This window comes from Colobus angolensis, unplaced genomic scaffold (assembly GCF_000951035.1).
Source record: "Colobus angolensis palliatus isolate OR3802 unplaced genomic scaffold, Cang.pa_1.0 Scaffold236, whole genome shotgun sequence".
Classification (NCBI taxonomy): domain Eukaryota; kingdom Metazoa; phylum Chordata; class Mammalia; order Primates; family Cercopithecidae; genus Colobus; species Colobus angolensis.
The window spans coordinates 1,014,616-1,031,626 of NW_012115555.1; the positions used below are offsets into that span (position 1 = coordinate 1,014,616).

Sequence of the window (17,011 nt, forward strand, 5' to 3'; positions counted from 1 at the left end):
GGGGGAAGGGCTATTTGGGCAGCTTGGTCCCTCAAAGGCGGGAAGCGTTGCCCAGGAGACCACCGGCCTGCAGGAAGTGTTGCCTTGGTGACGTCTCCAGTGCGCGGGAGGGACAATGGGACATTGTTCTGGGGTCGGTGAGACTGGGAGACCGTCTCCCCCCACGAGATCCCGCCCCCTTTCCACAGACACTCTCTTCCATGCCAGTTCCCCAGTAAGCTGGAGCAGAGGGCCAGTGTGGTGTTGACAGTGGAAGTTGGGGGGGAAACTCACACGGCCGGTATTTCCACCGCATCGCAGATTGACAGCCATAACAGCAGGATGAGAGGGAATGCCCCTCCGCTGCACCTATATTTTGCACTCTATCTCCCACCCCATCTGCTCAACTTCTCTATAGCACACATCACCCCTTCCTCTACATACCCCATTTATCTCTGGCCCCCACGTCTGCTTGGGCTGCAATCAGTTCTTCAACCAGGTCTTCCACCGCCAGTCTGGCAGCCAGCATCAAGGGTGTGGTCCCGTCCTCTGTGCGAGCGTCCACTGCAGTTTGTCTGCTACGGAGCAGAAGCTGAGGAGACAGAGGGCCAGTGACCCCTGGGGTACCCTGGACTGCCAACTCAAGTTCCTTACACTTTTAACCCCACTCGCAATCCATATTCAGCCATCCTCCACAGTTTCCCTGTCAGGTTCTCAATCACACCAATTTCCTCTTTGTCAAACTCTAGGGGATGCTTCTGTCCAGCTTTACTTGTAAGCTCGCCGCATTCCCTGTAGGGACCTCAGTGTGTGCCAACCTGGCAGACCTCGCGAGCATCAGCAGCCACAGCAGCATGAAGGGGTGTGCGTCCTGCCCGGTCTGGCTGGTTGGGGTTGGCTCCAGCCTCAAGGAGGCGGCGGGCAGCGGTTGGCCGGGAGAATCGGGCAGCCAGGTGCAGGGGGGTCTCCCCAGTGCCCACGGTGTGAGCCTGGGGACAGGCCCCTCCATCCAGCAGAGGTTCCCAGGGCTCAGGACATCCCAGCCATGCCCCTTGGAAGGTCCTGGACTCTACTTCCCCACAGCAAACTGCGGACATCAGGGGTGTCACCCCATCTGTTGGTAAGACATGAGTAATGGGTCAATCTAAATGACACAACAAGGGGGAAGGGACAACATGTAAGCTCAGAGAGAATCAAAACCTGAGGTGTTGGGAAGCTAAGTTCCGGTTCTGTGTGGCTTTAGTCAAGTGACTTTTCTACTTTTCTCTGACTTCAGTTTCTTCCTCTGTAAAAGGAACCTGCAGCTTAATTCTCTGACATTCCAGGGCAGTGGTTTTCTCAAACGAGTCTGGATCAGATTCACCTGAAGGGCTTATTGAAACAGATTGCCTAACATCTTCAATTCCTGAGTCAGTAGCTCTGTAGTGGAGCCCAACAATTTGCATTTCTAACAAATTCCCAGGTGATGCTGATTCTGCTGTCTGAGGACCACACTTTGAGAATCATTTTTCTAAGGCACTAGTCTAAAATTAGTTCCTCTAGTTCTGATATTAAAGGACTCTCTTATTCTAATAGGGTCTAAGGACTTTTTTTTTTTTTTCCTTGGTCTGGGTTGACTCACATACCAGGTCCACGGGTGTCCAGGTCAGGGGCTTCCATCTCGGATTCCTGGGGAGGAGTTAGCATGGCAGCCTGAGGGAGCTCCCCACAGCCACCACTCAGAGACCAGAACTGGCACTTGGAGGGTGGGCCTGTTTCTTCAGCCTTTGGGTAAGAGCAAGGATCAGTGAAGGTTGATTTGCCCTTTCATCCCTTCCATCACCTCCAGACCATACTTGCCCCAGCCCTTTCACCTGGCCCACCTCCTCTCCCTCCTCAGGGCCTGAGCACATCACAACTCCGTCCTCATCAACTTCTGCCTCTGGCTTCAGTGCCCTGGAAGGAAATGGGTGGGTAGAGGTTACACGGAGTTATGACCATCAGGGTCTCCAAGATTTCCAGTAGGCTTCCCACCCCTCTCTCCTTCCCCTATCTTTGACTTCTGCAATAGTATTTTTTATCTTTTCTGATTGTAAATATCACCATAGGAGAGACTCCCCTTCCTGAGCCTGGGTTTCTCCTCATTCTCACTTGAGACCAATGCTGTCCTCGCCCAGTGGGGGCCGGCGTCGGTGGGGAGCTGACTGAGTCCTAGGCCGTCGAGTGAAACCAGGGGGCAGCCAGAGAGCTCCATGCTCTCGGCGTCGACGCCGGATAAGCTGGAGGACGAGAAGAGCCCCTAGGGCCAGGAGAATCACCCCAGCCACTGGGGAGCACAGCACAGGCCAGGGAAGCTGGTTGGCAGGGGGTGCTGGTGGGAGAGACAGAGTCACAAAGAGAGGCCACTCCTGGTGAGACTGATTACTATTGGGAGACATTTGGACAAGTAGCCTGTCTTTGCCTTGGTTTCTTTATCTGCGAAATGGGGATGATAATATAGGTTGAGGTTGGGCACAGTGGCTCATGCCTGTAATCCCGGCACTTTGGGAGGCTGAGGCAGGTGGATCATATGAGGCCAGGAGTTTGAGACCAGCCTGGCCAACATGGCAAAACCCCCTCTCTACTAAAAATACAAAATTTAGCGGCCAAGTGCGGTGGCTCGTGCCTGTAATCTCAGCACTTTGGGAGGCTGAGGCGGGTGGATCACGAGGTCAGGAGATCGAGACCATCCTGTTTTAACGTGGTGAAACCCCATCTCTACTAAAAATACAAAAAATTAGCTGGGTGTGGTGGCGGGCGGCTGTAGTCCCAGCTACTTGGGAGGCTGAGGCAGGAGAATGGCGTGAACCTGGGAGGCGGAGCTTGCAGTGAGCCGAGATCGCGCCACTGCACGCCAGCCTGGGTGACAAGGCGAGACTCTGTCTCAAAACAAAACAAAACACAAAAACCAAAAACCAAAAAAAAATTAGCAGGGCGTGGTGGCATGCCATTGTAATTCCAGCTACTCGGGAGTCTGAGGCAAGAGAATTGCTTAAATCCGAGAGGCAGAGGTTGCAGTGAGCCAAGATGGTGTCACTGTACTCTAGTCTGGGTGACAGAGTGAGATTCTGTCTCAGAAAACAAACGCATAAAAAAACAGGTTGAGTATCCATGATCCCAATCCCAAATCTGAAATGTTCTAAAGTCTGAAACTTTTAGAGTACCAACATGACGCTTAAAGGAAATGCACATTGTAGCATTTGGACGTTGTATTAGGAATGCTGAACCGGTATAATGCAAATATTCCAAAATAAAAAAATCCGAAATCTGAAACACTTTTGTTCCTAAGTATTTCAGATGAGGGGTACTCAACCAGCAGTATATGCCTCATGGGGTTGTTGGGGAGGATTAAATGAGGTAACAATGTAAAATGCTTGGAGTAAGGCACAGAGTGAGTATGATATCGCAGTTCTTCTTCTTCTTTTTTTTTTTTTTTTGAGATGGACTCTCACTCTGTCGCCCAGGCTGGAGTGCAGTGGCGCGATCTCGGCTCACTGCAAGCTCCACCTCCCGGGTTCATGCCCTTCTCCTGCCTCAGCCTCCCGACTAGCTGGGACTACAGGCGCCCGCCACCACACCCAGCTAATTTTTTGTATTTTTAGTAGAGACGGGGTTTCACTGCATTAGCCAGGATGGTCTCGATCTCCTGACCTCGTGATCCGCCTGCCTCGGTCTCCCAAAGTGCTTGGATTACAGGCATGAGCCACTGTGCCCGGCCTATTATTCTTTCATACACTGAGTTGTCTGATACAAAGACGATTAGATATTCTCAGTCTGGTAGAGAAGATAAACCATCCCTTTGTTGGAGGGCTGTGACAGAGGTTAGGATAATGTGCTTAGGGAAATAAGGAAGGAGACTGTAGAACAAATGGGCCAGTGGGAGATTCAGTCAGAGAAAGCAGGGTTAGGGAAAGTAAGTCCCCACAAAGAATATTTTCAGTCTCAGTTGTCCTGTTTGATTCAGCCTCCATTGCCTGTTGCTAGCATGAGAGCTGGCGTGGGAACAGAGGTCAGAGAAAGTGGCAAGGGGTCACCTACCAGTGCCTGCATGAGGGTGGACAGCCAGCAGTGGTCCAGGCAGCAGGGGCTCCAGGGCTCCCACTGCAGCCATCGCAGCAAGGAAGCGGAGTAGAAGCCCAGGGTCCCAGGGACAGCGGGATGCCGGGTGGTCAGGGCCACAGCGGGACAAATCCACACCCATTACCACCACAAACCTGTAGGGGAGGCACCTCAGAGATCTCTGTGTTGGTCCTTGGCTCCCTTCCCTCCCTCTGCCCTCTTAAAAAAACTGGTGTCTGGCCCTTCCCTCCACCTAACTTCTTACCCAGCACTGAGGGAGTCGGTCTCCTTGCCCAGGGGCTGCGTTTGAGGGGCTGATCTCTCCTGATAGGAGGGGTCCCGAGTTCCTCCTAGCTTTTCTTCAGCCCGGGCCCCAGGATAGGGGTACACCATGTCCCTGCCGTCACGATCCTTCCTTACCCAGAGTCCCACCCTCAGAGTCAGGGACAACACCCGGGCCAGGGCAAACAGCTGCTGGTCTAGGGCTGGGGGGCTCAGTACCACCAGCAGGGCCAGGGAGGGCCCCCACTCTGGGTCCCCATCTTCAGGCCTGCAGTCACCTCCATCCCAGCCACACTCTGCAGTGTTGCAGCCTTTCTCACAGTGCTCGTTGTGGAAGTGATCGTGGCAGTACTGGTCATAGGCTGGACTGTGGGGTGAGGAGAGGGGGACTCAGGACCTCCCTAAAACCTGACTCTTCTCTTCACCCTAGAGAGAATTCCCCATATTTTGTGCCCTCCAGGGCTTTGGTTGCTAAGTGAGGGCAGCTGTGGAGCAATGAGCTTAGTCAAGTCCTGGATGGTAGTCCAGACACCCCAATGTCTGCTAACACCCCTGTCTCCCTAGACTGTCCGCTCTCTGTACCCTCCCGAGCTCTCCTCTGTTTCTGGAGGAGAGTCCAAGGGCCTTTTCCCTCTGTGAGGTGCTGACTGTTAGGGGAGATACTCCATGGCAGCAAAGCTTAGGGAGGGAGGCTTGAGGCCTGAGTTCCCACAACTCTCAGAGAGGAGCCCAAAGGCCACGCCCCACATTAAATATTGATGCCACCCCATTACCCTAGGTTGGAGTCCAGAGTCTTTGACCCTTATTTAGTGATAGTTATTAGGGTGGAAACTCCCTGGAGCCCGAGGCTGTGGCCACACTGTAACTCAGAGCCATCTACGTCCTTCCTCCTCCTCTCACCCACCCCTCTCCTTCCCTGGCTCCAGTGGGTTTCAGGCTCACGTGCAGGCTGGAGGGGTCTCACAGTCGTAGCCATCAAACAGACACTCTTCAGAGTCACATTGTGGGTGGCACTGCCCGTCCCGGAAGAGAAGCCAGCACCGAGAGTGGGAGGGGCAGCCCTTCCAGGGGTCTGGGACTCCCAGAGAGCAGTCCCCTCCATCCCAATTTCCTCCTGGGCCACTGCAGCCAGCATCGCAGGCCCCGTCTCCACTTCTGCCCTCACACCCCTTGGCTCCGGGCTTCTGACACCGGGGCCCTGGAGAGCTGTGAGGGCAGGAGCATCGAAAGCCTTGGCCCCCCAAGCCCGTGGTCTCTGAGCAGCTGCCATTGTATAGGCATGGGGAGGGAGGGCCACAGCCTTTAGGAGCTGGTGGGGTCAGGCAGTCAGGACCCCCATAGCCACTGAGGCAGGCGCAGCGTGGTGGGAAGCCTGGCTTAGGGGAGGGCAGACACAAGCCTCCGTGGTGGCAGTGATGGAGGCCGCAGGAAGGGGCCCTGTGGCTGCAGGTGGGGCCTTCAAAACCCTGTGGAGGGGAGGGGAGGGGAGATATTGGAGATGGAACTTGCATTATTCTTCCCACTCCCCATCAAGCAAACTCTTGGGTTAAGATGGTGCAGAGGGTCCTAGAGTTTCATATCTAAAAGACGCCTCAGAGAGCATGTTGAAACCATGTCCCATGGTAATTTCACACAATGACATATTACATTATTTGGAAAATGGATGAAGCACAGTTGAGTGCAACAACCTGATGGGCTGTGGCATTACAGTGCAAGTTCTAGAAGACTAAACAGTTAATAGAATGCTATTATTATTATTACTATTACTATTATTATTATTATTTTGAGACAGAGTTTCACTCTTGTTGTCCAGGCTGGAGTGCAAAATGGTGTGAACTCGGCTCACTGCAACCTCTGCCTCCCAGGTTCAAGCGATTCTCCTGCCTCAACCTCCCCAATAGCTGGGATTACAAGCATGCAACACCACGCCCAGCTAATTTTATGTTTTTGTAGAGACAGGGTTTCACCATGTTTGTCAGGCTGGTCTCGAACTCCTGACCTCAGGTGATCCGCCTGCCTCGGCCTCCCAAAGTACTGGGATTACAGGTGTGAGCCACCACGCCCGGCTGGTTATTATATTATTATCTTACTCCTTAGAGATAGGATCATATGTCTTCCTCTTCCTCTAGAGAGGGAACAGGATACAGGAGGAGGACATAAGTAGATGTAAAAGTTATTATTAATATTGAAATTATTGGGTTAGGTTCATGGGTGTTACATTGTTAGAATAATAAAAGAAGACCAAGCATAAACCAATGTCAGTATATCAGGAACCAAAGCTTAAGATTAGTCTAATTCCATGCATCTGAGGCCCATAAATACACACACATACACACACAGTTAAAATAACCTATCTGAGGCCACCCACCACGCAGCTTGAGCTTGGGGAACTCCTGACCTTCCCTTAGGCAATGCCTGTGATTTCTGAAAATTCCATTCATGCTATCAGCTGCCTGCTTTTCCTTTGACTGCTTCTGAGAGACACTTGCCACTGTGAACTTGGCATGGCTTTTTCCAGTAATTTCTACATCAGTGCTCCCCGACAGTCCCTTCTGGGATTCCAACTGAGGTATTCTTGCTTTTTGTCAGTATAGGGGGCAACAGAGAAGGCAGATTTGTGGTCACTTGCCTTGGGGCAGTGGCAGATGAAACCCAGGGGTGACCCTGCTGTGGTCTCACAGGTCCCTCCATGAAAGCAGGGTTGGCTGTGGCAGGGGTTTATCTCCACCTCACACCATTGGCCTGTAATTGTGGGGGAGATTAGACGTCACACACTGCATCAGTCACTGCCTCTGTCTTAGCCCATTCCTGGATGTTGGCCCAGTGCTAGATGTGCAGGTGAAGGGCTCCTGGGGCATCTTTTCTGGGTGGGGGTGGGCGTGGAGGCAGGGGATGGACCAGGTGACGGCTGCCACATGGGTGGAGACTATCTGGCTCTCCATGGTCTGCTCGGCTGTGCTCCAGACATGCTTGTGCCCCTTGTCCTGGGGCCTCACCTGTGTGTCCAGGAAGACACTGGCAGTAGAAGGCATTGGCCAGAGAGTGGCAGGCTGCAGTGCCTGTGGGGTGGCAGGGCTGGTCCAGACACTCGTCCACGTCTCCCTCACAGCGTAGCCCCACAAAGCCTGGAGGGCAGGCACAGTGGAAGCCTCCAGGTTTGGGGGTGCAGGTTCCATGGTTGTGACAGGGTTGAGACTGACAAACATCAAGTTCCTTTGAGCAGTTCTGTCCACTGTAGCCTGGGGCGCACTGCAGACAAAGAGGGTTAGACAGGGAACCAGTGGATGAGCCCAACCTAGCACTACAAGGGACCCAGCTCAAGACAGTTTGTCCAGTCCCCCACCTTCCAGCTCAACAGCATCACTCAACTCACCATCCATCATGGCCTGCGTCACAACCCTTCTACCTCAACTCCCCATGAGACACAATTGTTTGGTGACACACAACTCAACCTTCCCCAGTCCCAAACAATCTCTATGACACACTGCCACCAAACACAGCACCATTTTTGGTAAAACCTTCCTCCCCTACTAAATACCCACCAGGCTCTCTAATACTTTATTAATTCATAAGCATCTACTGAATGCCTACTTTGTGTCAGGCACCGTTTTAGGCACTAGGAATAGGAAGAAAGTTAGAACTCATTCCTATTTCCTGGGAACTCTCAGTCAACCAGAGGAAAGAAATGGCTAGCATTTATTGCATGATTTATATACGTAACCTAAAAATCCCCTGAATGACATTTTATTTGGGTTATCTCATTCGATTTTTACTTTGCACGTAAGGAAGCTGAGTCTCTGAAAGGTTAAGTGACTTGTGCAAGTCAAATAGCTATAGGTGGCAGAGCTGGGAATCAATGAAGGTCTGTGACTCCATAACCATTGCTCTCAACCATTTTCTGCTTCTTCATGCCACTTAGCTAGTGAAAGAAGGGTCATTGGCAAGATCTGTACCACGTGCTGGCTTCCTTGCAAGAGGAAGGAGAGTGTGCAAGAGTACGGTACCAGGAAGGCAGGCTTCAAAGAGGGAAAAGGGAATTCACAAAGAATCCAAGGAGTGGTCAGAGAGCTGGAAGGAACAGGTGATGGGGGTGTTTTGGAAGAGGGAACTTCATAAAAGAAGTAAAACTGAGTAATGGGTGCCCAGAGGTTTACTACTGATCAGTATACTGCTTTTGTTTATGTTTGAAAATGTTCATAATAAAAGGTTAAAAAATAAAATAAAAAAGTGAGAAAAGAGGGTAGGTTAGGGGATCTGTCTTGAGCCTTCTCTCAAAAGTTGTGGTTCTGGCCGGGCATGGTGGCTCACTGCTGTAATCCCAGCAGTTTGGGAGGTCAAGGTGAGTGGATCACTTGAGGTCAGGAGTTTGAGACTAGCCTGGCCAACATGGTGAAACTCCATCTCTACTAAAAATACAAAGAAAAAAATTAGCTAGGTGTGGTGGCAGACACCTGTAATCCCAGCTACTGGGGAAGCTGAGGCAGGAGAATTGCTTGAACCAGGGAGGTAGAGGTTGCAGGAACCTGAGATTGTACCATTACACTCCAACCTGAGTGACAGAGCAAGACTCTGTCTCAAAAAAAAAAAAAAAAAAGTTGTGGTTCTATATCTCAAAATAATAAAGGCCATATGTGACAAACCCACAGCTAACATCATATTGAATGGGGAAAAGTTGAAAGCCTTTCCTTTAAGATCTGGAACAAGACAAGGATGCTCACTTTCACTATTTTTATTCAATGTGATACTGGAAGTCCTGGCCAGAGCAATTAGGCAGGAGAAAGAAAGAAAGGGCATCCAAATTGCAAAGGAAGAAATCAAATTATCCATGTTCACAGGTGACATAATCCTATATTTAGAAAAACCTAAAGAAAACACTGTTTATAAACAAGTTCAGTAAAGCTGTAGGATACAAAATCAATGTAGAAAAAGTAGTAGCATTTCTATACACTAACAGCAAACAATCTGAAAAAGAAATCAAGAAAGCAATCCCATTTATAATAGTTACAAAAAATAAAAACAAACAAATACATTTAACCAAAGAAGTGAAAGAGTACTGCAATGACAGCTATAAAACACTGATGAAATAAATTGAAGGGGACACAAAAAAATGGAAAGCTATCCTGTGTTCATGGATTGGAAGAATGAATACTGTTAAAATGTCTGTGCTTACCAAAGTGATCTACAGAGTCATGCAACCCCTATGAAAATACCAATGATATTCTTTACAGAAATAGAAAAAATAACCCTAAAATTTATCTGAACTGTAAAAGACACAAATAGCCAAAGCAGTCTTGAGCAAAAAGAACAAAGCTAGAGGCACCACACTACCTGTCTTCAAAATATACTATAAAGCGATAGTAACCAAAACAGCATGGTGCTGGCATACAAAACAGACACAGATCAATGGAATGGAATAGAGAGCCCAGAAAAACAAGTCCAAACATTTACAGCCAACTTACTTTCTTTTTTCTTTTCTTTTTTTTGAGATGGAGTCTTGCTCTGTTGCCCAGACTGGAGTGCAATGGCATGATCTCGGCTCACTGCAACCTCCACCTCCTGGGTTCAAGCAATCTCCTGCCTCAGCCTCCTGAGTAGCTGGGATTACAGGTGCACGCCACCACGCCCAGCTAATTTTTGTATTTTTAGTAGAGACGAGGGTTTCACCATGTTGGTCAGGCTGGTCTTGAACTCATGACCTTGTGATCTGCCTGTCTCGCCTTCCCAAAGTGCTGGGATTATAGGCATGAGCCACCGCTTCTGGCCAGCCAACTTACTTTCAACAAAGGCACCAAGTACACACATTGGGGAAAGGACACTCTCTTCAATAAATGGTGCTGGGAAAACTGGATATCCATATGCAGAAGAAACTAAACCTAGGCCAGGCGTGGTGGCTCATGCCTGTAATCCCAGCACTTTGGGAGGCAGAGGTGGGTGGGTCACCTGAGGTCAGGAGTTTGAGACCAGCCTGACCAATATGGTGAAACCCCGTCTCGACTAAAATTACAAAAATTAGCTGGGCGTGGTGGTGGGCGCCTGTAATCCCAGCTACTTGGGAGGCTGAGGCAGGAGAATTGCTTGAACCTGGGAGGCAGAGGTTGCAGTGAGCCCAATTCGCGCCACTGCACTCCAGCCCAGGCAAAGGTACGAGACTCGGTCTCAAAAAAAAAAAAAAAAGTCATTTGGAAAATGCTTCAAGACATTGATCTGGGCAAGAGTTTTTTGGGTAAGACCTCAACAGCACAGACAACAAAAGCAAAAATAGACAAATGTGATTACATCAAGCTAAAAAGTGTCTGTGCATCAGAGGAAACAATCAACAGAGTGAAGAGGGACCTACAGAATAGAAGAAAATATTTGCAAACTATCTATCTGACAAGGGATTAGTAATCAGAATATATAAGGAACTCAACAGCAAACACCACCACTACCACCACTGACAAATAATATGGTTTAAAAAATGGGCAAATTATCTGAACAGACATTTCTCAAAAGAAGACATATAAATGGCCAACAGGTATATGGATGCAAATCAGGAAATGTAAATCAAAACCACAGTGAGATACCATCTCACACCAGTTAAAGTGGCTATTATTGAAAAGACAAGGGCCAAGTGCGGTGGCTCACGCCTGTAATCCCAGCACTTTCAGAGGTTGAGGCGGGAGGATCACTTGAAGTCAGGAGTTCAAGACCATCCTGGCCAACATGGTGAAATCCCCTCTCTACTAAAAATATAAAAAATTAGCCAAGCGTGGTGGTCCACACCTGTGATCCCAGCTACTCGGGAGGCTGAGGCACAAGAATGGCTTGAATCTGGGAGGCAGAGGTTGCAGTGAGCTGAGATCAAGTCACTGTGCTCCAGCCTGGGCAACAGAGCAAGACTCTTGTCAAAAAAACAGGAAAAACAAAAACAAAAAATAGCAGATGCTGGCAAGGATGCAAAGAAAGGGCAAACCTCATATGCTGTTGGTGGGAATGTAAACTAACATAGCCAGTATAGAGAAAAGCATGGAAGTTTCTCAAAAATTAAAAAAAGATCTACCATATGATCAATCTACTGTTGATTACATATCCAAAGGAAATCAGTATCTTGAAGAGATATCTGCACCCCCATGTTTATTGCAGCACTGCTCCCAATAGCTAACATATGGAATTAACCTAAGTGCCATCAACAAATGAATGGAAAAAAGAAACTGTGGCATATATACACAATGGAATATTATTCAATCAGAAAAAGAATGAAATCCTATCATTTTCAGCCACATGGATGAGACTGAAGTACATTATGTTAAGTGAAATAAGCCAAGCATGGAAAGACAAATATTGCATGTCTCTCACTTTCAGCTTTGTGCCACTGCCTTAGTTAGTCCTGACCTTTCTTGCATTCCAGATAGATACTTGCATCAGCCTCCTATTGCATGTCTAATATTGCTCCTCGCTCACATGTGGGAGCTAAAAAAGTTAGTCTCATGGAAGTAGAGTAGAATTATGGCTACCAGAGGTTAGAAAGGGTGGCAGGGAGGGGAAGATGAAGAGAGGTTGGTTAACGGATACAAAATCATGGTCATATAGAAGGAATAAGTTCTAGTGTTAGATAGCAGAGAAGGATGATGATAGTTAACAATTTGTATTTCAAAATAACTAGAAGAGAGGATTTGGAATGTTCTCAACACAAAGAAATGATAAATGTTTGAGATGATAGATATCCCAATTACCCTGATTTGATTATGACACATTGTATGCATGTATCAAAATATCACATGTGGCCAGGTGTGGTGGCTCATGCCTGTATTCCTATCACTTTGGCAGGCTGAGCGGGTGGATCGCCTGAGGTCAGGAGTTCTGAGACCAGCCTGCCCAACATGGTGAAAACCCCATCTCTACTAAAAATACAAAAATTAGCCAGGCGTGGTGGTGCGTGCCTGTAATCCCAACTACTCGGGAGGTTGAGACATGAGAATTGCTTGAACCTGGAAGGCCGGGGTTACAGTAAGCCAAGATCGGGCCATTGCACTTCAGCCTGGGGGATAGAGCAACTCTATCTCCAAAAACGAAAAGACAAAACAAAACAAAAAAATCTCACAGGTACCCCATAGATATGTACGACTATCGTGTGTCAATAACAAAAGAAAATAAAATGGCAACCACACACACACAAAAGTTGTGGTTCTGAGCATATGAATCAGGCTGCTTAGACTTGAATGCCAGCTTTGGCTCTCCCAGCTGAGTGACCTGGACCACGAAGAGGCCCTAACCAGCCTGGGGAGAAGTTAGGGACATCTTCCTGAGGAAGGTGCCCCCTGAACACCAGCCCGTGGAAGAGGGGTTGGGAAGGCCATTCCAGGTGGTGTCAATAGCAGGGATAAAGGCTGAGAGGCAAGAATCAGTATGGGGTATGTGGGAAAGTCAGCAGCAGTTTTGTGTTGCTGGAGCAGAGAGTAGGAGGGTGGGATGGGGAGAGCTGAGGCCTGAAAGGCAGGCAGGGCTGAGTCATGCAGGCCTTGGACTTTATTCTGAATGAGGCGGGCAGCCACTGAAGGTTCAGCAGGGGACAGACAGGTCAGCTGGACATTTTCAGTGGAGTACCCTGGTCATGGGGTAAAGGCTGAACTTGTAGAAGGACAAGTGTGGAGGCAGGGACCATAGTTAGGAGACTGATGCAAGTATCTACCTGGAATGCAACAAAGGTCAGGACTCAGGCAGTGGGACAAAGGGCGAAGGTGAAAGCACAGACTTGAGAAAACTTCAGGAGATAAAGTGGCATGACTTTGTGGTTAGTTGGGTGTGTGGGGTTTAAAAAAAAGGGAGGAGAAATGGACAGTCACTACTGTCTCTCCCATCCAGACCACCCTTGTCTTTCCTCCCCCTTCTCCTGCAGACCCTCTCACCTGGCAGAGATACCCACTGGGCTGGGCCATGCAGGTGGCCCCGTGCTGGCAAGGCCTGGACTCACATGGGTTCACATGATCCTGGCACAGGCTGCCTTGGAATCCAGGGGGGCAGTGGCAGAAATAGGAGGGGCCACTGTCGACACAGAGGCCTCCATTCTGGCAAAGGGAAGAGACGTCTATGCCTAGGGAGAGAGACAAACAGGGACATATAAAGACAAGCGGGGGGCTGGGCGCGGTGGCTCATGCCTGTAATCCCAGCACTTTGGGAGGCTGAGGCGGGTGGATCACGAGGTCAGGAGTTTCAGACCAGCCTGGCAAACATGGTGAAACCCCGTCTCTACTAAAAATACAAAAAATTAGTCGGGCGTTGTGGCGGGCGCCTGTAATCCCAGCTACTTGGGAGGCTGAGGCAGGAGAATCACTTGAACCTGGGAGATGGAGTTTGTAGTAAGCTGAAATCGTGCCATTGCACTCCAGCCTGGGCTATAAAGCAAGACTCCATCTCAAAAAAAAAAAAAAAGATAAGTGGGGATGTGGCCAGGTACTGTGGCTCACACCTGTAATCTCAGCACTTTGGGAGGCTGAGACAGGTGTATCACTGAGGTCAGGAGTTTCAGACCAGTCTGGCCAACATGATGAAACCCCGTCTCTATTAAAAATACAAAAAAAAAAAAAAAATTAACTGGGCATGGTGGCACACGAATCCCAGCTACTTGGGAAGCTGAGGCAGGAGAATCACTTGAACCTAAGAGGCAGAGGTTGCAGTGAGCCGAGAATGTGCCACTGCACTCCAGCCTGGGTGGCAGAGTGGGACTCCATTTCAAAAAGAAAAAGATAAGTTGAGAGGATGAAGGGTATATTCAGGGCCCAAACTCTGAGTGTAGAGGCCTTTACCTTGGGGACCACTAACATTCCTGGGTGGAGACCACTCTGGGCCCAAGGAGTTAATAAATCCTGGCACTGAAGAAATTAGAACATCGAGTTTTACCTCTCCCCTCACCCTTTCTGCCAGAATGTTGGAGACATACCTCTAAAGCTTATCGTAGTGTTAAAGTAACTGTTTTCTTGGCTTAAAACAAGGCTTGAGCAAGAAAGAATTCAAGGGATGCTTCAGGTGGCTTAAGTCTGTCCCCTGAGTTCTGCATTCCTTTGATGTTCTCTCCCTGCGATTCCCATCAGCTCTCCCTTAACTCCATCATAGTCTCTTTCCCGAGGTCTTCTCATATCAAACCTTATTCTCAGTATTATAGTTGCCTATAGAGCAGGTGCGGTTGTAGCCAGAGGGCTGGGGGTAGCAGGTCCCCCCATGGGCACAGGGTGCAGAGACGCAGCCCCCTAGCTCTGCCTCACACTCTGGCCCCGTCCAACCCACGTCACACACACATGAGGATCTGGTTGTAAAGAGAAAGGGGAGGGTTTTCTCTTCTCCTACTGCATCTGCTCCCCTCCCTGCTGCCTGGACCCCATGACTTCCTCTTCTTATTATTTTCGTGTTCTTTTTCAAAGAGGTTGGCGTGACATTGAAGTGAATGGGGTGGGGTGAAATGCGTTGAGTGTAGCTGGATTAAGTGTGGTCCACTCTGCCTGGGTTATGATGATCAGGACAGAGTTGAGTTGCTCTACGTTGAGTCATGTCCCTCATGGTTGGGCTAAACTGGAATCCTGTGGAATGGGCTGGTTGGTGTTACTTGAATTGTGTTAAATGAGGTAACGGGAATTGCGTTAGGCTTCTCTGATTGCACAGTTCAACACCTGTGCAATCAAGAACTGATTTGTCTGTGTGGTTTTGATTCTCAGGTGGTGGTTTTGGCCAAAGGCTGTGTGGATGCCTGCAGGAATGGGGCAGGTGAGAACACCCATGTTTTCTTCATCTGCTCTCCAGTCAGTGCTGGGGTTGGTTACCTTGGCTCAGTGCAGCCTTCTGGCAGGAGGACAGTGGAAGGTTGCAGAGAGGCCCGGTCCATCCCTGGAGGCACAAGCAGCGGAAGGAGGGCCCAGTCTGGAGGCAGTGGGAATTGCGTGGACAGGGCTTCTGGGCACATAAGTCCATCAGAGTCTGAGGGGTGGGAGGGAGTGTGAGGCAGGACACAGCATCAGACTCCCAGCCCAGAGATGGTGCTCTGCTCACTCCAGCTCCTCGAAATCCCTTACTTCAAAGACTCTCCCCTGAATGGCCTGGGACCAGGTGACCCTCCCTGGTTTCCCTCCCAGCCACTTCCCTCCTCAGCACACCTGGCTTCAATGGCCCTCACCTGGCAGCTGCCTCCGGTGTAGCCAGTGGGGCAGAGGCAGCGGGGACCCTGAGGGCTGTCCTGGCAGGTTGCCCTATTCCTACAGGGGCTGAACAAGACAGAGACAGGGCATGATAGGAAGAAGTTCGGGAAACAAGGGGAAGGTTAGTGTGTGATATTGTTGGGAGGCAACCACTGGGAGGTGGCAAGCCAGGAGGGAAGGTGGAATGAGGGGTGTGGGGTGGGAGGCAGCCTGGAGCCCAAGGGGAGATGAGAGGAGGGGTGGGAAGGTTGAGGGGCTTTCTCCCTTCTAGGGGTCTTTGTGCCTTGCTCACCTGTCTGCACAACTGGGGCGGATCTTTCCCTCACAGCGCCGGCCCTGGAAGCCCATGGCACAGAGGCAGGAGAAGGTGCCAGGCATGTTCACACAGGTACCCCCATTGAAGCACGGGGCTGGAGAGAGGAGGCTGTGAGGGTTTGGGTTCCTTGCCTGTAACCTGACCTGTGACCTCAGTCACACTGTACATAGGACATACACCCCCCCGCCAACAAAACGACAGCTCACTGTCATCCAATTAATTTTTACTTATTTATATAATACTTTATTTTTTTTTTAGATAGGGCCTTGCTCTGTTACCCAGGCAGTGGTGCCATCACAGCTCACTGCAGCCTTGATTTCCTGGGCTCAAGTCATCCTCCCACCTCAGCCTCCCGAGTATCTGGAACTACAGGCCTTAGCCACTGTGTGCCCAGCTAATTTAGAGATGGAGTTTCATTATGTTTCCCAGGTTGGTCTGTCCAATTAAATTTTAAAAAATATGACACAAGCATACCCTCCTCAGTTCCTCCATTCTCCTGTGGCCCCATGACACAGTGGGCACTCACCAGACACACAGTAGTCAGTGATGGTTTGGCACTGGGGACCTGTGTGGCTTGGAGGGCAGGTGCAGTAGTAGCCTCTAGGGCTAGCGTTGCAGGAGCCGCCATTGAGACATGGCCCTGAGTGACAAGCTGTCATCTCCTCACTACAGGTAGGCCCTGAAGGAAACAGGTGGGTGCTGAGAAAAGGTGTCCTCCTTCCCTCCCTCCACTCTCCTCCTCTTTCCTTTTCCTTCCCTTCCTCATCCCAAACCTTATTATTCTCTCCCATCAACTTCCTTTCTCACCACCTCCCACACATCACCCATGTCCCCTGCAGCCCAGTTCCCCTTAGTGGTGACTGAGACACAGGGCCCATGGTCACCTGCCTTACCCTTGACTTAGGAGGTGACCAGCACAGGGTGTATATGGTTTAGGGAGGGTCTCACCTGTGTAGCCTATAGGGCAGGTGCAGTTGTAGCCAGAGGGCTGGGGGTAGCAGGTCCCCCCATGGGCACAGGGTGCAGAGACGCAGCCCCCTAGCTCTACCTCACACTCTGGTCCCGTCCAACCCACGTCACACACACATGAGGATCTGGTTGTAAAGAGAAAGGGGAGGGTTTTTCTCCTACTGCATCTGCTCCCCTCCCTGCTGCCTGGACCCCTATGACTTCCTCTTCTTTTGGCCCTGAGATT

At 49.9% G+C, this 17,011-nt stretch overlaps 1 protein-coding gene across 2 annotated transcripts in view; it reads right to left on the bottom strand.

Moving 5' to 3' along the window:
• Positions 1 to 17,011, bottom strand: part of NOTCH4 (notch 4) — a 28,441-nt gene that overhangs the window by 1,651 nt on the left and 9,779 nt on the right. The window contains exons 13-28 of one of the 2 annotated variants that reach the window (XM_011944774.1): positions 16,765 to 16,910; positions 16,343 to 16,495; positions 15,793 to 15,910; positions 15,479 to 15,566; positions 15,129 to 15,282; positions 13,224 to 13,408; positions 7,335 to 7,587; positions 6,968 to 7,080; positions 5,281 to 5,804; positions 4,322 to 4,705; positions 4,036 to 4,211; positions 2,110 to 2,329; positions 1,842 to 1,914; positions 1,605 to 1,743; positions 798 to 1,093; positions 424 to 571 (exon numbers count right to left, since the gene is read on the bottom strand). In XM_011944774.1, the coding sequence (XP_011800164.1) occupies positions 424 to 571; positions 798 to 1,093; positions 1,605 to 1,743; positions 1,842 to 1,914; positions 2,110 to 2,329; positions 4,036 to 4,211; positions 4,322 to 4,705; positions 5,281 to 5,804; positions 6,968 to 7,080; positions 7,335 to 7,587; positions 13,224 to 13,408; positions 15,129 to 15,282; positions 15,479 to 15,566; positions 15,793 to 15,910; positions 16,343 to 16,495; positions 16,765 to 16,910 (3,170 nt within the window). Of the gene's footprint in view, positions 1 to 423; positions 572 to 797; positions 1,094 to 1,604; positions 1,744 to 1,832; positions 1,915 to 2,109; positions 2,330 to 4,035; positions 4,212 to 4,321; positions 4,706 to 5,280; positions 5,805 to 6,967; positions 7,081 to 7,334; positions 7,588 to 13,223; positions 13,409 to 15,128; positions 15,283 to 15,478; positions 15,567 to 15,792; positions 15,911 to 16,342; positions 16,496 to 16,764; positions 16,911 to 17,011 lie in introns of both variants that reach the window. The other variant, XM_011944773.1, reaches the window with a different exon arrangement.